At 43.1% G+C, this 17,219-nt stretch overlaps 2 protein-coding genes across 3 annotated transcripts in view; both read right to left on the bottom strand.

Annotated features, from left to right (window-relative positions):
• On the bottom strand, positions 1 to 2,506 carry nrarpa (NOTCH regulated ankyrin repeat protein a). 2 transcript variants are annotated; one of them, XM_080476849.1, is made up of 3 exons: positions 2,095 to 2,506; positions 1,005 to 1,882; positions 1 to 150 (listed from the first exon to the last, which is right to left on the bottom strand). In XM_080476849.1, exon 2 carries the CDS (start codon positions 1,358 to 1,360, stop codon positions 1,022 to 1,024), a length of 339 nt encoding a protein of 112 aa, XP_080332975.1. In that variant the 5' UTR covers positions 1,361 to 1,882; positions 2,095 to 2,506; the 3' UTR covers positions 1 to 150; positions 1,005 to 1,021. The 2 variants fall into 2 exon arrangements, with proteins under 2 accessions (XP_080332975.1, XP_080332974.1); XM_080476848.1 differs by having other exon boundaries at positions 1 to 1,882; positions 2,095 to 2,274.
• Positions 2,507 to 11,512: 9,006 nt separating this feature from the next.
• The window catches only part of exd3 (exonuclease 3'-5' domain containing 3), a 40,598-nt gene continuing 34,891 nt past the window's right edge, over positions 11,513 to 17,219 (bottom strand). Inside the window, exons 20-21 of the mRNA XM_080476847.1 lie at positions 13,293 to 13,359; positions 11,513 to 13,176 (exon numbers count right to left, since the gene is read on the bottom strand). Of these exons, the coding sequence (XP_080332973.1) occupies positions 12,803 to 13,176; positions 13,293 to 13,359 (441 nt within the window). The 3' untranslated portion in view covers positions 11,513 to 12,802. The remainder of the gene's footprint in view (positions 13,177 to 13,292; positions 13,360 to 17,219) is intronic.

Below are 17,219 nucleotides of genomic sequence, written 5' to 3'. Positions count from 1 at the left end.
ACACAAAGCGAAAGCAGCTGTACTTTTTTTTTTTTTAGGTTTTTTTTTTTATTTTTTTTTTAGTAACACAATGACCATTGGCAAAGTGGTCGCACTGGCCTGAAAAAGTTGGACGCCAGCATGGCAAGAATCAGCTGTCTTTTTTCTTTCCTTAAAAAAAAAAAACAGAAACAAAGTAAAGCTATTGTGTACAGTACTTCACAACAACTATGAATTGTTGTTACATAAAGATTACACATGAGAAAAACCGTGTTGGATAGCCATAATGCCGCTCTTTGAGTTTCAAAAAAAAAAAAAAGTAATGAATCAATGAATTTACTAAAGAAAATAAAGACCTCTGGGTGCCAACAGAGGGCAACCCTTCTCAAGTTCATGTGTCTTCCCTTTCAGATATTCCAGCATGCAGCCATGTAGCATCAAGTGCCGTGTTTCATATAAAATAACTTATTTTTTTTTTCTTTCTTTTAAGGGTTTTACAGACAATGAGGAGCAACAGGTCAAATCTGCTGCTCTCACAAAGAAACTATTCAACTGTACTGAGAATGGGAGGTCAGGGATAGAAAAAAAACTGGGCCATCTGCACTCAGGAGTCTAAACACACACAAGCACGCACACACACACACACGCACACACACACGTGTATACACACAGACACTGGTTTCTTTTAGAGTGGACGACACGATCTAGTATGCACATTCAAGAGGAAAGCTTTAGTACCAAGAGAAATCAGCGGAATGGGGTTTGTTTGGAGGCGCAGTGTGCGACTCGGGAGTGCAGAGAGGGCCCCGTTTTGGTTTACAGTGAGGAAAGATTATTGTGCAGGCCTATTTTTTAATTTTTTTTTATTTCCTTTTTACTATATAAAATTTGGCACAACTATGTAAATAACCCCACAAGAGCCCGGCTTTCCTGTGTGTTGTGTTGCAGTTTTATATTTCACATGTTGTTGTTGATGATTTTTTTGTTTTGCTTTTTTTAATTTTCTACTTTTTTCCATATTTTACCTGACAGCAGAGAGAGATCACCGGGCGCCAGAGGAGTACTTGGCCTTGGTGATGAGGTATAGCACAATGTCTTGGTGGCCCCCGAAGGCCGCGATGTGTAAAGCGCTCCACCCTTCCCTGTTGGCCAGCCGGATGTCTGCGCCAAACTTCACCAGCAGTTTCACCAGCTCCAGGTTGCCGTCGATGACGGACTGGTGGAGCGCCGTCTGGCCCTCAGGCCCGAAGGAGTTGACGTTGAACTCGCAGTTCGTCATGTTCTGCAGCAAAGAGTGCAGCTCCTTGGTGTTGCCCTTCTTCACCGCCTCCTGGAAAACCCTCTGCGGCGCGGAGCAAGTCGACACATCCGCCTGGCTCATGTTTGCAGCTCGCTGGAGGGAGGGTGGGTGGATGAGGGGGTGAGGGTAATCCTGCCTGGGGCTCTAAAGCTGATAATAATCGTCTTCTCCCTGTTGCGCGTCTCTGGTGTGGTAACAATGCCACAGTTACACTGGATTACAACCAGTCGTTAAGGCACTTTAAAGTACTAAAACGGAGGGAAAAAAAATAACAAATGGATATATCCCCAAAAAAGGACAAGAGAAGAAACGACACACTCGGTGTGCAAAAAAATGTTAATTAGTGAGAGATCCTAAATCCCCTAAAACATTAAGAGGGTGCTCTCAAACGATCCAGGGTTCTCTAGATGTAGTTCCCCTTCTGGAGCAGCAGCAGCGGCAGCAGGTAGCCTACACAGGGGATGGAGAAGAGAGAAACACCTCCGACTTGGCGTGGGGGGACTGGTGCACTATCTCCACAGGGCAGCCTCCTCTTTGTCGGATTCCCCTGAACGGTCCAACCTGTATCCCCGCTATATGTCACTGCTGATGTGGCCAGCGGGTCTGGGAAAGACACACACAAAAAGACAAGAGAGGTCCACGTGAATCCCGATTCCTCCCCAACAGGCTGCCAGAGAGAAAGAGAGACCCCGCATTCCGCCACATCCAGGAGCGAGGAGACCTCCGTGCGCACGAGTTTTACGCGCGGATACACAGCGTGAATTGTGCCACCAAACGCGTCTGGAGCGGCAATCCGGTGCAGATCTGGGACTTACCTGTGACAGATGGACGGGTCCGTAGCGACGCGAACGATAGAAATCCACCGTGTTGGCCCGGTCTGTGTCCTCTCGCGGTCCGTGTGAGTCTCTGCCCGGCGCTGCGCTCTGGGGGAATATTTTACGCGTCCTTTAGGCTGCTTTGCATGACAATACCTTCCCAAAGAATCAACTGTGAAGGAATGGGCGGAGACCCGCGGAGGTTATAGGCTGCCGGCTCGGTTAGAGGGAGGGATCAGGAGCCCTGTGAATCTGCGGGGAGGGGGCGTGGTGTTCCGAGATGCTTGGACTGATCGGGGGACGCCAAAATGTTGCTGCAGAAATATTAAACAAGCCGCCCGCAGCAATGGTGATCTTCATATCCGATCTCCGGCAGACCCTCCAAGTGAGACGGACTGAAAGCCGGAGGAGGCTGTGATGATGACAAGGAGCGCACCATGGAGAGAAGGGACATCGGATTATGAGCAACAGGAGCGAGAATTTAAAATCCAAATCATGGCTCGTTCATATATTGGGATATAAACAAAGGGAGTATGAGGGAGAAGTTTATCAATTCCAAATGAAATGATAGATTTCTGGAATACCGAAGAAATGTGACTATTAATAATGTCACGACACGAAGTGAAACATCACAGATGTTCACCTGAGAGATTGATTTATTGAAATGCATTGCATAATAAAGTTTCATAAGGCACTTTATTTAAATTAATTCATGGACATATTAAATATTTTGCGTGCTGAATTGTCAGAGAATTGCACGAATTTTCTTCAATGTCAGTGAGGATCTCACTTCATTTGTGCACAGATATGAAATAAAAGTAAAAACTGTTTGGTGTTTGTTGCGTAATCTAACGGCAAGAGTCAACCAGAACTGTGAATTTAAAAGAAATAAAAATCTGAATAGCCAACATATGCTTCTTCGTGGGACCTTTTTACCATTTAAACATGTTCAACCAATATCAGTGAAGAGTCTGGTTTATTCTCGGCGCACCAAATGGTTCTGGCAGTAAAATAGAAACTCCAAACGGTCCGCGTCTCCGTACCTCTCCGTTTATAAAAACACCTCCGAGCAGGAGATTATAGGTGGCTGTTTAAATCATAAACGGCGGATATAGTCCAGTTGTTTTTAAATGACTAGACTGTGGGACTTCAAATAACAAAAGCCCTGCGCTACTTCCTCTTTGCAAGTGAAAAGAGGTGACGCTTTGCGCAGATTGACACGCCGCTCAGCTGCGCCCGCCACCGTGGGAACTGGGCGCCCGTGTGTGTGTGTGTGTGTGTGTGTGTGTGTGTGTGTGTGTGTGTGTGTGTGTGTGTGTGTGTGTGTGTGTGTGTGTGTGTGTGTGTTTTGAGAGAGAGAGAGAGAGAGAGAGAGAGAGAGAGAGAGAGAGAGAGAGAGAGAGAGAGAGAGAGAGAGAGAGAGCGAAAGAGAGAGAGATGGTCAGACAGATAGATAGATGGAGAAAAACACGTGGAAACCACAGCGGCTCCAGCCTTCTTTCTCAGCCCCCTCCTCAAACCGTCTACTCCGTTTATCGGCCCCCGATAACTTCCACCGTCTCGAGCGTGACACTTCGTAAAAAGCCGCTCTGCGCTCTGATGGTTTGGCGGCTTTCACACTGTCCTCACTTTCCCACACTATGAACTGTACATTTGGCGCACGTCTGCCACCGCATCTGCTTTGCAAGGGAGTGCGACTGCAGCTCCGTGTGTGTGTGTGTGTGTGTGTGTGTGTGTGTGTGTGTGTGTGTGTGTGTGTGTGTGTGTGTGTGTGTGTGTGTGTGTGTGTGTGTGTGTGTGTCTGTGTGGGAGAAAACAGCTAAAGAAATCTCACGTAAGAAGATAGCCTTTCTTTTTTATATTTCCACTCAATGGAAAACCGCAAATGTCAGCGACCTTCCAGATAAGAGTCAGGTTAGTCTTGCGTCATGCAATGACATTCTCAGAGTCCATGGTGACATGTGAATAAATACATATATATGTGTGTGTGTGTGTGTGTGTGTGTGTGTGTGTGTGTGTGTGTAGATTCAAATTCGACATGTCTGAAAATGGATAGGAAGAAGTAAGACTTGCCACTTCTCCATTTGTCAATGATCACATTATGTAACTATACTATTACTTAATTACAATAATATATTTTCCAGATTATTTCCCATGTGTACATTTTCACTTTGTTTCATTGTTAATAATTACAATGTTCATCAACAGCCTTCTAATACCATGTTTTTGGGAATGACTGTTGTAGTCTGTAAAGGTTCAATAATATGCAAAATTCACTTTATAATGCTTTTCTAACAGTAACGTGTCTCCACAGCCTGTGTATGAAGCCCCAGAAGTCTGTAATCGCCCTCACCTGTTTACTCCACTTATTGAATGTGTTCTCATACAGGTAAATCTGAAATTTTCCCTTTATGATGTCATGTAGGGGAGAGAAAAAAAAAACATCGCCCTGGGAGTGGATACTCCATTGAGCAGTTGTACTGAATAAATTCAGTATAATATGAAAAACCCCAACAGTTAATCTTATGCTTAGCAGGAGCTAGCATTAGCTACTTGGTTTTAACTGTAACAACAGGTATGACTAAACCCAGTAATATATTCAGAAACAATATTTTTAATTAACCGTTCCAAAACGTCCTGCTGCAGCTGCAGAGTCCAAACTTCTTCAGGATCCGCTCCTCCTTGGTCAGATTCTGGTTCAAACTGGTTAGAATGACGGCGTTTCTACGAGCCACTGTAAACATTTGCGCATGGTACTGCGAGCAAAAGCAATTTAGGGTCACCAGTTAACCCCACAAGCAGTTTTTGAACTTGGAGGAAACGATGGGTACCCAGAAGAAACCAACCCACTCACAGGGAGAACATGTAAACTCTTCACACACAGGCCCCATGACCTATGACTGCGAGGCAAGCCTCCTGAAGGCAGCCATAAAATCTACTTTCTCTACCTATGGATTGAAAATACAGGAAGTCCTACTCTGGCTTGAGCAAGTAGTTTTATTTAATATGAGGGACGATTTTATTTATTTATTTATTTTTTAAATCAGCTGGCCTTGTTTTCCCATTTTTTAACGAATCCCTGATATTTGCAACCTGGTGAGGTGGTGTCGCCAGTTGGTGTCAAGTGGAGTAACTTGTATTTTCATCACAATAAAGGAATAAATATATTTAGAGTGGAATTAAACTTTCCATAGGACCTACTGCGTAAAAAGCTATTGCTATACTTTAAAGGTCATTTTAAAGACCAATTTGTTTTCAACACTCAATTTGGAGACAAACCCATGAAATCCTTTATCATATGTCATTTTAGGATACAAACATTTCCCTATGGTTTTATATAGATGTAGTCTAGGTAGTTTAAAACATCTACACACATGAGTTTTAGTTGGTACTCTATGGAAGATCAAATGCGTTTGTTCAGACTGTTTAGGTAAAATGACAATTGTATAATCTTAAGCAGGGTATATATGCTTACTGCTGCCATCTCTGAAAACTGGCTACAGCCATTGGTTATATCACACAAAACAGACTATTAGTGAACTCGTGTAAAGTGCAACAATGTGAACTCACAACAAACATGTAAGTTTTACTAAATGCATACATTGAAATAAATATGGACACATTTCTAACACCTCATTCGTCCACGACACCCACAAAGTGGTGTGATCCACATTTATAAGGACTGTACAACAGCTTGGGTGCATCAAGTGCATTAAGGTCACACCAAGGTCATTGACAACAGGCCATTACCGTGTTTTGTAGTCGGTTGAAAAAGGAGTATTTTGTATGTTGAATAAAAATGAGTCACTTTGAAGCTACATATTGACTTCATAATGCAACGCTGTCTTTGCCAACAGTAAACACATGTTCACGTGGCGATGTGGTGAAAAGTCTCATTGTGCAGTATAATTTAACCACACTTATGTGAGCCAGCCAGAAATAAGTGTGTCTGTCAGCTGCTATGTAATTACACACTGCTAATGCTCATATTTATGTCTGTAAAGTTGCTCAAATGACTGCCAGTGATGGACAATAGGTCCAAAAGATCAAACCTGAGGGACGATGACTCATCTGTATTCTTCCTTTTCTGTGACTATTTGTTTTTTTGGTAGTTCCTTTGCATCAAGCAGCCCACAGCTGCAAACACTCAAAGACTTCAGCTATGACTCATTCATAGAAATGTGACGAAAACAGTTTCATATGGTCCAAAGTCAGATGTAGTTTCCCAGAGGTGAAAACTAAAAAAAGTAGAAAATGCAGTTTGCATTTGTTAACCTTAACTGCCAATCTTCATGATAGGATTAATTTAGTTTTTGACCTGGGAGACTGAATTACTTTTTATGCATCACTGAGAGCCTTCACGTCAGGATGGATGAAAATTAATGCACGAGACAGATCACACACAAAAATATTTATTTGTACGTTGTTTAGTACATTTCAGAGATGTGAGGACACGGCTACAGGAAAAAAAAAGGGAGCCACTGGATGACATGTTTCAATTGTTCGCTTGAACAACAGGAATATTCAGCTGTCAAGTCTTAACAATTTTAAGTAAAAAATGACAGGAAAACTGTGGATTTGCCATGTCAGTAGGAGTCACAGGACAAGTCCAGTCTTGAGCGAGAGAGAGAGAGAGCGAGAGAGAGAGAGACTGAGGTGCAACAGGACAGATGTGAACATGATACTTTCATTTATTTCAAGTTGTTTAAATGTGTATGCCTTATCTCTAGTATACGATAAGTGTCCTTCACGAGTTGAGCCTTTTTCAAAACTCCTTGGGCAAATCAGTAAAACATTGTCTTACTCACTCATTTTCATTCACTAGTGATGCTATTGTTGAAGTGGTTGTAAAACAAGCCCCAGTACTTAATGCACTAATGGCTCCAGAACCGATAAACTATCATGTTTTTCTTCTAATGAGAATGAAACCGTCACGAGCAAATTCCAAAATATACAACATGGCAACTAGTCAAGTTCTATCATCTTACTTGGCGAATACTTTATTGAAGTAGTTCATTTAGTGAGTTCCAAAAAGTGCTCACTAGTGAAGTCTGAAGTGAAAGTCGCTTGAGTGGTTATCTAGTATGGTCCAACTAGTTAAACGTGAAAGACTTTTATTAGTCACTAGTTGCTCGTGTGTCTATATGTCTAACTAATAGAGATGAAGACAACTAGTGAAGTGATGTCAGAGATCAACGGATTGCCATAAATAAACAAGCGGGCTGGTTGCTGGTGCAGCTCCAGTCGCACGCTGGTGAAGTGCATGTAGTGTGAAAGCAACCACAACTAGGTGTGCAACCATCTGCAACACGCGTTCACAGGCTTGAGCTAAAATCAATAATGCTGCCATATCCTCATGTGGTGAGTAGTGTGGCTTGTCTCGGTGAGCAAGAAATAACGCAATATCAACAACCCATGAGAAAAGTGCAGCCTTGGCTTACACTGACGGGTGTGAAAAGATTCTGACTAATGCATGCTCCGTTCAAACAGTGCATTCATTTAATGCATGTAGTAATGCTCCAAAGTTTAAGATACTTGCGATATAGAAGTAGATGCCAAGATGCAAACTTCATTGTGCAGTGTGACAACTACATCCAAACATACACCAACAGATAGCTTCCTCCGTGTCCCCTCTCCACCTGCACATGACATGAATGGACAGAAACAACCGAGAGTTTGAAAAGCCACAGAAACTGCTCTCCAAGATGCTCCCATCGGCATACCTGCCACGTACAAGTGTGCAAAACCTCAACCTGAGGAGCATTGGTATGGTTTTAAAGCCAGTTTAGCTCAGTGAATAAAAAAAAATTAAAAAAAATCAGATTACTGTATTTGAATGAAGTTCATTGGTGGAGACACTGTTTTCCACCTTTAACATTTAATGTCTAAAACTTTTGCACAATCCTCCGCATTTTTTTTTCCTCCTTTTGTCTTTGGTTACTGAATAGTGCAGAACATTTTCTGGAAAATCAGGAACATCTGTCCGCTATCAGAGCTGTAGCTGCAATGCGTCTGGACACTTGGAAAACATTTGCACAGACAGCAGGAGCCAAAAGTTTCTCCACTGGATGAGTTTCTCCCCAAATACCCTCCCCAAGACACAGTACACTCCACTCTGGAGTCTTTCCTGGTAATGTGTGCCTGGGGAGCAGCCAAGGTATGCTCGCTTAAGCAGAGATAAAATAATTGCTCCATTGTTTTTTTCTAATTCCTCATGTCCAATTATTATTACGCTACTTTGCCAGGCTAAAAAAAACACTTCTGCATTCCTGTACTGTGTAAAAGTGCATGAGATTTTTCTTTTTCTTTCAAGCAATTCAACCCAAAGACTTTTAGTCATCACTTTCAACGACTGGGGGCAGTGAAGTCTGACTGGTGCCCTGAATCAAGTACCCCCTCCAGCTTGTGAATGGAAACTGGTTCCACCAAGATAGCGCAAATCTATTCTGGTTCTGTTTGTGCAGCCATATCTCTGCCCAGCCGCCATGTGTTGATAAACAAGGCGTGCATATTTTTCCATAAAGAGAAAGAAGCGAGAGACGTGAGCTTCGAATGGAGACAGCCAGACCGCGCAACGAGAGCCCGGTGTACCTGGACCGAGACTCTTGACACCCATGTTGGGCCAGGCGGGACCAGACGAGACGGGAGGAGCCTCCCCTCCCCTCCCGTCCCGTCCAGTCCAGTCGCCCGGACAAGATGTATGTCGCTGGAGAGCCAAGATAGGAAAAAGTCACTCTGCGGGATGCAAGAGGGAAGCTAAATGAAACGTGTCGCACAAATGCCACAACGCTGTGGCAGTATTGTTCTTTTACATGACTGAAAGCGTGTGTCTGTGTGTGAGAGAGAGAGAGAGAGAGAGAGAGAGAGAGAGAGAGAGAGAGAGAGAGAGAGAGAGAGGGAGAGCGAGAGAGAGGGAGGTGACGTTTCACCAGGCGGGGAGGTTCTTACTGAATCCAATTCATTCCGGGCACCACGTGTCCTCAGAGCGTGGGAAAGAGGCGAGCTTTTCTTCCCAGCAAAGAAAGAGCAAGGATCAAATAACACGGTGCTGCAGCAGAAAGCTCGCGCTCTGCAGAGGCCGGGGCTGCGACCACCCGGACAAGGACCAGGACAAGGCAGAGAGGGTTACTTTGGGAGCTATAGGGTGTCAACTTTGTTCATACCAATAAAAACACTTCCGGAAAGCTGGATGTCACTGCAGTTATGACACAGTCTGCTTTGGGAGGAGGGGTGGCTGAATGCCAAGAATTATTTTTTTTTTTTCCTCTCTCGCTCTCTCTGTATTTCAGGATGTATGCTTGAAATGTAACAGATCATATACATTATCTCATCTTTGGTGGATCGCTTCCTTTTTTAACGATGTAACCTGGCAAGAGAAGGTCCAAACTCCCCTGCAGGACAATCTGCTCCATTTATCTCCACATACTTTATGATCAGCCGTCCCATCTCCACACTGATTCTAGGCTCATTTCAGATGACTTGGTACAGAGTTGCATCCAAGAATGACAAGCATCTCCAGTTTTTCGGAGGCTCAATGGGAAACAAAGTATAAACTGTAAGTGAAAATAACAGGGAGGCAAGACCTTTCATAGCTGGGCCCACAAATTCAGTGCAAACGGAATTATATAACATTGGAAATAGAGACAAAGTAACGTGCTTTTGAGTGTCTTTGGATTATGTACCCCTCATTTGCTCAATAGGAATAAACTATATTCTTATATAGCAGGACTATACCAAGAATAATAGGAAGTAAAAGTGCCCAGCTGGCTAACAATGTGTAAGCTGCTGTAGGTGCAGTCGGTTGTTCTCCCTCACAGTCGACCCTCAGACATCAGTCAGCTTTCATACTGAGCTGCTCAGCTAAGGCAAAACGGATCCCTTCCGTTTTGGAGAAAGGCCAACATATTTCATTGATTTAAGAAAAGATTCAACGTCAGACTTCGTCTATATTTTTAGGAATTTTAGGTTTAATCCGTTTTAAAAACATTTGCTGCACAGACTTGAGGCGGTTTAGTCCGCATCCTTTCTTCTGAACATGGAAGGTTACAAAAAAAAAAAGAAAAAAAAAAGTCAATTTCTTTCAATAGACTTCAATGAGTTTCACATCTGGAGAGTAAGCGGATACAGAGACCCGGCATTTTGATTCGAGTCCAGCGTTTTTCCACAGTAACTTTTACCTTCCATCAGTTGTAATAACGTGCCATGCCACCTGACACATTTGAACTTGCACACATCAAACACTTGAAGAATTCCACGCGACTGTGATGTGGTTATTAGTGGGATGATAATGTGCATGTTCTGGAGTGTTAGGATATGCCCAGAGATACAAAACTTGTTCATCCTGCAGCTGCTGTGAATCAAGCGCAGTCATTGAAAACACGCCGATGTCGGTGATTCAGTGTGACCCGTCTTTGAGAATCACTCCGGCTTTTTTCTCCATGCAAATTACACGATCAATAAAACGAGGCACACATCTGGCTTTGGTTAGAGATCCCTACATTTTATGACTGTATAACAATCTGAACTCACCCATACGATGCAGCTTCAACGCAAAGCCTACCGCGTAACATTAACCCTTTAAAGGCACATTACATGTGGGATGGTGAGATTTTGAGACCCCCACATCTTCAGTGTGACTTTTTGTTTTTTTTAACCAGAATTTCCTAAAAAACTGATTTTCCAGCACGAGAAACCCAGCAAAGATGTAAGTACTGCACATGCAATTACTTTACCCACATGTTCTGACACAAATGTATTGTCTATCTCTGCATGACACTTTTCAGGTTCATCGCAAAGCAATAAAAAAAAAAAAAATTAAAAAGCTTTGAACCAAGAAGTGAAGAAAATAAAGTGATGGGTTTCTTTTTCACGATTGTGGCTTCACTCTTGAGTTCAGAATTTGTTTGTGACAAGCCAGTTTCACCGGATAAAGAATATGCATGATGTTGTGCAATGTGGGAAAAATCTTTTTTTTTTTTTTTTTTTTTTTTTTAATAACTGGACGAAAATGAATCAAAGTAAAGTCAAACTGAGCCAAAAACTGCCAGAAGATTCAATAAAAAAAAAAAAACTCAATTTAAAAAGGAAAAAAATTGGCTTCTCAACAGTTAAATTGCAGAATTTTCCAGAATCGCACTCTAATCCACGGAAACTCAGTCTTGCTTGAGGGATTGGAGGAGAAAATGCGAAGGGGATTGTGTCGGTATGTGCAGAGTTACCTTCTGTGACCCAACTGCTCTCCGGCTCCGGGGCAGGAAACCCCCACGCTGATGTTACACCTGAGAGGCATCAGTGAAGCTCAGATGATCTCATCAATCTGCCCACCTTTAGTCCTCGGCCATCTGCTTCATGAATTTAGAAAAAGCCATCTGTTGACCATCACAAGCTAATGCTGCTTCCCACAGATAAGGAATAAAATAACACTTTAACATTTATTGGAACGAAAAAAAAAAAAAAAAAAAAAAGACATTGCATAAAGGTAATCACAATGAAAAAAGTACAGTTTGAGAAATGTTGGCAAAGTCAGAACAGTAAAATCAAAAACAGCTGTCACCAGATGTGACCCCATAAAGTGCCGAATGCAACTAAATCCACAGCGATGCACACGTTTTAGGCTTTACAGTCTGATCACATAAATCCTCAGTGAATGAATGCGCTCCCGAGGAATTAACATATCACGTGCAGGTCAACGTGCCACAACTAAAACTAAGAACGACTCCGATCATGACTTCTCTTAACAGGTACGCGAACGATGCCATCCCGACGACCAACGCTCTTTGGTTTACTAAAATCTAAATATGCTTTCGCCTCACGTTAACAACCATTTCAAAACCCAAATATAAAAGCGTACATCTGAGAAATGCCTCTGGAATTTAAAAAAATAAAAATAAAAATAAAAAAGAGAGGCAGTGAGAATAAAGCAGATATTCAGCAAAAAACACGTGAGAGTCCTTCACTGTCGTCACTTTAAATAGCTCAGTTGGAGTTAAAACCCCAAAGGTCGAAGCTGATGAGTGAATTTTTACTTGGTCTTATTTGCATCATGTAATTAAAACAAGTGCAACTAAAATTTAGGAGTAGAGACGTAACAACATTATATCTCAGAGTAATTGATGGGCAGGAAGTCGACTGGGAAAAAAAAAAAAAAAAAAAAAAAAAAGGTGTGATATTTGCTTCATTTAGTCCTCCATGAAAACTCAGTTATTATCTCCTGCTTGAGGATAATTGTTCGAGACTTAACAACATATATTAGGCTGCATGTCGAGATTTGGAAAAACGTGAGCCAATATTTTCTTCACTTCAAACACACAATAACAAAGTTTGTCGAAAATGACTATTAATCACGACTCCATCGTATTTCAACATTTCACAATTAAAGAAAAGTTTCTCTGATTTAAAACATGAACAATAAAACTCACCTGTACGTGGATCAGCAATAACATTAAGACCATTTGATTACCGTCATGCAGGTTCTCCTGCTCCCCTTTGACACTAACATGACTTGTCAAACGACATAATGTCAAGGCCAATCGGTGAATACTCATGGGGGACTAAATGTTTGATATATGCCAATATATGTCCAAATAACTTAAAACATAAAGTTCCACTTTTCTCACGTTTAACGTTAATTTTACTTCCTGTTCTGGGATTTTGATAAATCAACCGTTTACTTGTGTCTGACCACAGATGAAATTTGCCGGCGGGTTTGTCAGTTTTGCAGTGCCAGCGCAGCAAAGGGCTCCGCAGCTGCTTCATCGTCTTCATCGGTCAGCATTAAGACTTCCTGAAACATGGAGAGGACGCGGCCGTAGTGCGAGCCCTCCCAGAACACCTTGCCACACCTGGTGCAGACGTAGAACAGCGGTATCCTCGGCAACAGTCCAGGGGGCACGGTGTGGAGCTGAATGGGCGACCCCCCGGGGAAAGCCAGCGTGTCGGGGTCCAGCCCTGAGACGGAGGCCCAGCGACACTGAAGGGCATACCTGGGGAGGCTGGGGTTCACGGAGGGGGTGAGATCCTCATGGTCCTGGTGGTGGGACTCCTGCCACGTGTCGTCAGTGTCGACCTGCTCCGGTAAAAACCCTGCGAAGCAAATACAAATTTATCACCGCTTTAGCAGAGAGAAGCATTCCTGGCATGTGTATATATCTTTAAACACACTGATTTGTATCATGAGGTGAGATAAAGGTTTGATGCACCTTTCTGTTTCAGCATCCTGGTCATGTCTTCTCTGGGTACGGGCGCATACTCGTCGCTGTTGCACGCCTGCAGAGAACAGAATTGGATTATTTAAACGGGAAGGGAGACCATAAACAACATTTTCAAATATGCGACAGTCTAATCCTAGTTGTGCAGTCACTTTACACTGTGCTCTGACGCCTCCTAAACATCGAGTTATCGGATGTTCAACATGGTTTTTAACCCTTTAATAACTAGATTGCATCATATTTTCTCATGCTGCAGAAAAATGCAATGAGACAATGATTCCGCTCCTCTTTCAAAAACAACTTCCATTCAATGTTATTGTGCATTTCCAACTGGACTGAGAAGCTCGTGTGTGGCACGAGTAATTTTATTGTAGAGAAGTCATTTGTTCATTTAGTGTAGAGGAACAAAGAACTAAAGCGACAACTGAAATAGTGGACAGACTTCATTTCATGTTTGCCAATTCACTCAAAAGAGCTACACACATATTCCACTGTTGTGCTGTGATACACCGCGATGGCACGATGCCAACACGGTGGCATATAATCAGTCACTGCTTGTCGTTTACCAAACATCCCTGTATAAACTAGATAAAACTGTAAAAGTAAAAATGGGGCCGCTTGATAACTTGTGTTGACCGGTTCACACGTCGACAGCAGAGGCACATTTTTCCCAGGTTGTTGCTTTGGTGTGAAAGGGCCCAAGTGTCACAGGAGGAGGGATCAGATCGGTGTGAGTGAGTGTTCAGACAGCGTTTACGCCTAGGTAATATTCACATGTCCGTGCTGCCTTGTCCTCCTCGGTGGTAAAGGCCTCCCTGCTGGGACATTAGTGAGCTCTTGTTTGCCGGCCCCCAACGTGAGCACACACACTTGTCTGTGGGCCATCCTGACAGCGTGTCGGTGCTAAAAACCTTGTCAATACACCTGAGCTCCACCCAGCAAACAGCATTCCACTTAGAGGTGCGCAATAAATCAAACCCGGGATCTTAGGCCCGATTGAGGTTCATCTCTACTTATGAGGGGATGAGAAAGAAAAAAACCGAAAGAGCATAAATGTGGGTAACACAAAAGTGGGTGCTCTCCTCTGTGTGCTCACGCAGAGCAGCAGCGTCCGTCTCTGTGGCGACGGAGCTCAGGACTGGAGAAAGTGGCGACAGAGACAGCAGAGGTGTGGGAATAGCAGAGGTGTAACCTCCTGCCTCGACTGTGGGAATGAAGCTTCCCTCTCCTTCAGCACATTCACCTCTTTATGCTTGTCCTCAAACAGGCCCCCCCCCCAAAAAAAAAACCACAGAGAGAAAATACTTTACAATTTGCAGAGAGCTACACAACACTGCGCATAAACCGCAAGCATACAAACGCACACAAGCTTGTACACATGGCTCACACATACGAAAAGCGGCAGCCGCCAGGAAAGCAGAGCGAGCTATTTGCTCAGCTCAAAGTTTCCCAGAGTTGAGCAAGCCAGAACCTGCTCTGAACTCTCGGGGCTAAGCCACGGACAGGCGGGCACACACGCAAACCTGCATGGAAATAACTCCACAATTAATCCAAACACTTAGGTACAAGAGCAATGATCCAGCAGAAATCCACCAGACAGCAATGTGGGAGGATGACTGAGTGTGTGTGTTTAATTTACATCAAACACACAGACACACACTGATATTAGCCGATCTAACACATAAAATATATCTGCGAACAGCCGGGATTTGTTTTTGTACTTAAGTGCGGGATTCCGGAGGCATGTCGCCGTCACAGAGAAGGTAATAAACAAAGCTGCCTCCTGTGGAGCTTTAAAGCACCACTGACCCAATTCCAGGACAGAAATCAACCCCCGTGCATGTTTGAGTTCCTCATGCGGCTTCAATTACATGTAGATTGGTCACCTGCTTCGACACTTTTTAAAGAATTGATGCCGATGTCACATTGGCGCGCCGCTCTCCTCCAAGTGCAAAACCACAAACTTTCCCTGCTTGACACAAACGGCGCCGGTTTGAAACATTTGCAAACATGAAAAATAACTCTTTCAATTGGGGGCTCTAAGAAGCGGTTCAACCGTTTTCCAACGGCAATTCAAAGCTTGCGGGAGGGCCTCAACACCCAATTCAAACCAGCCCCAACGTCCCAAAGCATTTAACAGTGTTGGCTTTTTTTATTTATTTTTTTTAATTTAACTCTGCAAAGTTTCAGGCGGTTGCTGCATTGTCTCGCTCGCTCTGTCCTTTTGCTCTTTCGGAGTTTTCTTCAGGGAACCTCCTGCGTTCTCACACTCTGAACGCTCCTTGCCGTGACAACAAAAGCTATCTAAAGTGTGATACTGTGTTTCAAAGGATGGGAGATGGTGGAAAAAAAAAAAAAAAAGAGAGAACAGAGAGGGGGGGATAGTGAGGAGGAGGTAGGAAAGAGGGGGGTGAGAAAAAAGGAGTTGGTTGGGGGGGGGGGGGGGGGGGGGGGGATTTCCCCCCCCCTAACGTGCTCAAACACACTGCGCTGGCTCTGTAGGCAGCTCCCATGGGAAAATCCTAAACTGATCTCAAGAGGCGGTGCTTTTAGGGCCGATGTAGGTCACATGGTTAGACCAGCCAATTGGGCACTGCTGATTTGATTCAAATTGTGGAAAGTCAGGTAAGAGGGCAGCGTGGGAAATGGAGAGAAGAAGAGTGAGAGGGAAGCATGAACACATCTTTTGCTTACCTTTGGAAAAAAAAAAGAAAAAAAAAAAGAAAATTCAGTAATTTATGTAAATTTCATGACCGCATGAACACATTGAGAAAGTTTGTAGTCCTCTGCCTGAGGACATCTGTGGTGTAAAACTTTTTTTCTTCTTCCATTTTTGCTGCCATCATTGCATGAAAGAGAATGTGAAACACTTTGACAGCTTGTCACTGTAAATTGATGCCAGCTCAGCGGAAGAGGCATGTCATGCCTAACTGGGAAAAATTTGCCTTTTCACATCGGTCCTCTTCTGGTGAGAAAACGATGACTAAGCAGACATGAAGAGCAGTGGCTTCCCATGTTGTGCTTAAGGTCACGTTCAGTGACTTTGGATGCCTATTTTCAGAAAGACATGCGATACAGAACTGCAGGAAAGTTCAGTGCCTTAGTTTGTTCTTTAACAGAATGAAAACATTAAAACATTTAAGATCACTCCTTCAAAAAAAAGCCGGCATCCTTTAAGTGTTAATCCTCAAATCGCAGTCTTTGAGTGAAAATTAAATATTCAGGTGAGCAACAGTTTGATTTTTACCTATTCCGTAGAGCAAGATCATTTTCACAATTTGAAACCACTATTTAATCTAATTGTCCAACTTATAATCACATTAAGTAAAAACCTAATGAGGTAGAAAAGATTTAAATGATTAACTGCAGCATTCACACAGCTCAGTTTTGAAAATTGCTGCTCAGGTTAGCTCACCTAAGAGACAAGTCAAACACTTTAGAAATCGGATGTTGTGAACCCAAATGAAGTGTGAAACCACAGTATTATTAAAATACACTTACAAAGTGGGTTATCAAAGTGTAAAAAAAAAAACCCAACAAATTGCAGCATGTAACTGACAAGTATTGCCATATCAAATCAGGTCATTTTCTAATGACAGTAATTAACCCAAAAGCACAAACAAGAACTGTCTTGCCACAAAAATCTTGTTTTTCTGACCACAAGCTCATGAACTGTCACATGTCTTGCAGGCACTGCCACACTGACATGAACAACCGACTGTATCCTTTACAATGTGCCGTTATCTTAAGGCGCTTTCTACATTTGTCTGGTGGACACGGTCATAATAAATTCCTTAAGTCCACGAGTGTTTTAACACCTGGAGTAAAGGTCACTTTTCAGCTCTTAGATGAGCATTGTGGGGGAAACTGTGCTGACCTACTAAATGTACTTTCCCACAGTATCCCGAGGGTATCTGG

Source organism: Lipophrys pholis (assembly GCF_963383615.2).
Source record: "Lipophrys pholis genome assembly, chromosome: 12".
Lineage (NCBI taxonomy): Eukaryota > Metazoa > Chordata > Actinopteri > Blenniiformes > Blenniidae > Lipophrys > Lipophrys pholis.
The sequence above is the reverse complement of the archived record's forward strand: the minus strand, read 5'-3'. Positions and strand labels throughout refer to the sequence as shown.

What these genes read in the sequence shown, in the direction of transcription:
- nrarpa (XM_080476849.1), bottom strand. Translation starts at nt 1,360, where the DNA reads ATGAGCCAGGCGGATGTGTCGACTTGCTCCGCGCCGCAGAGGGTTTTC.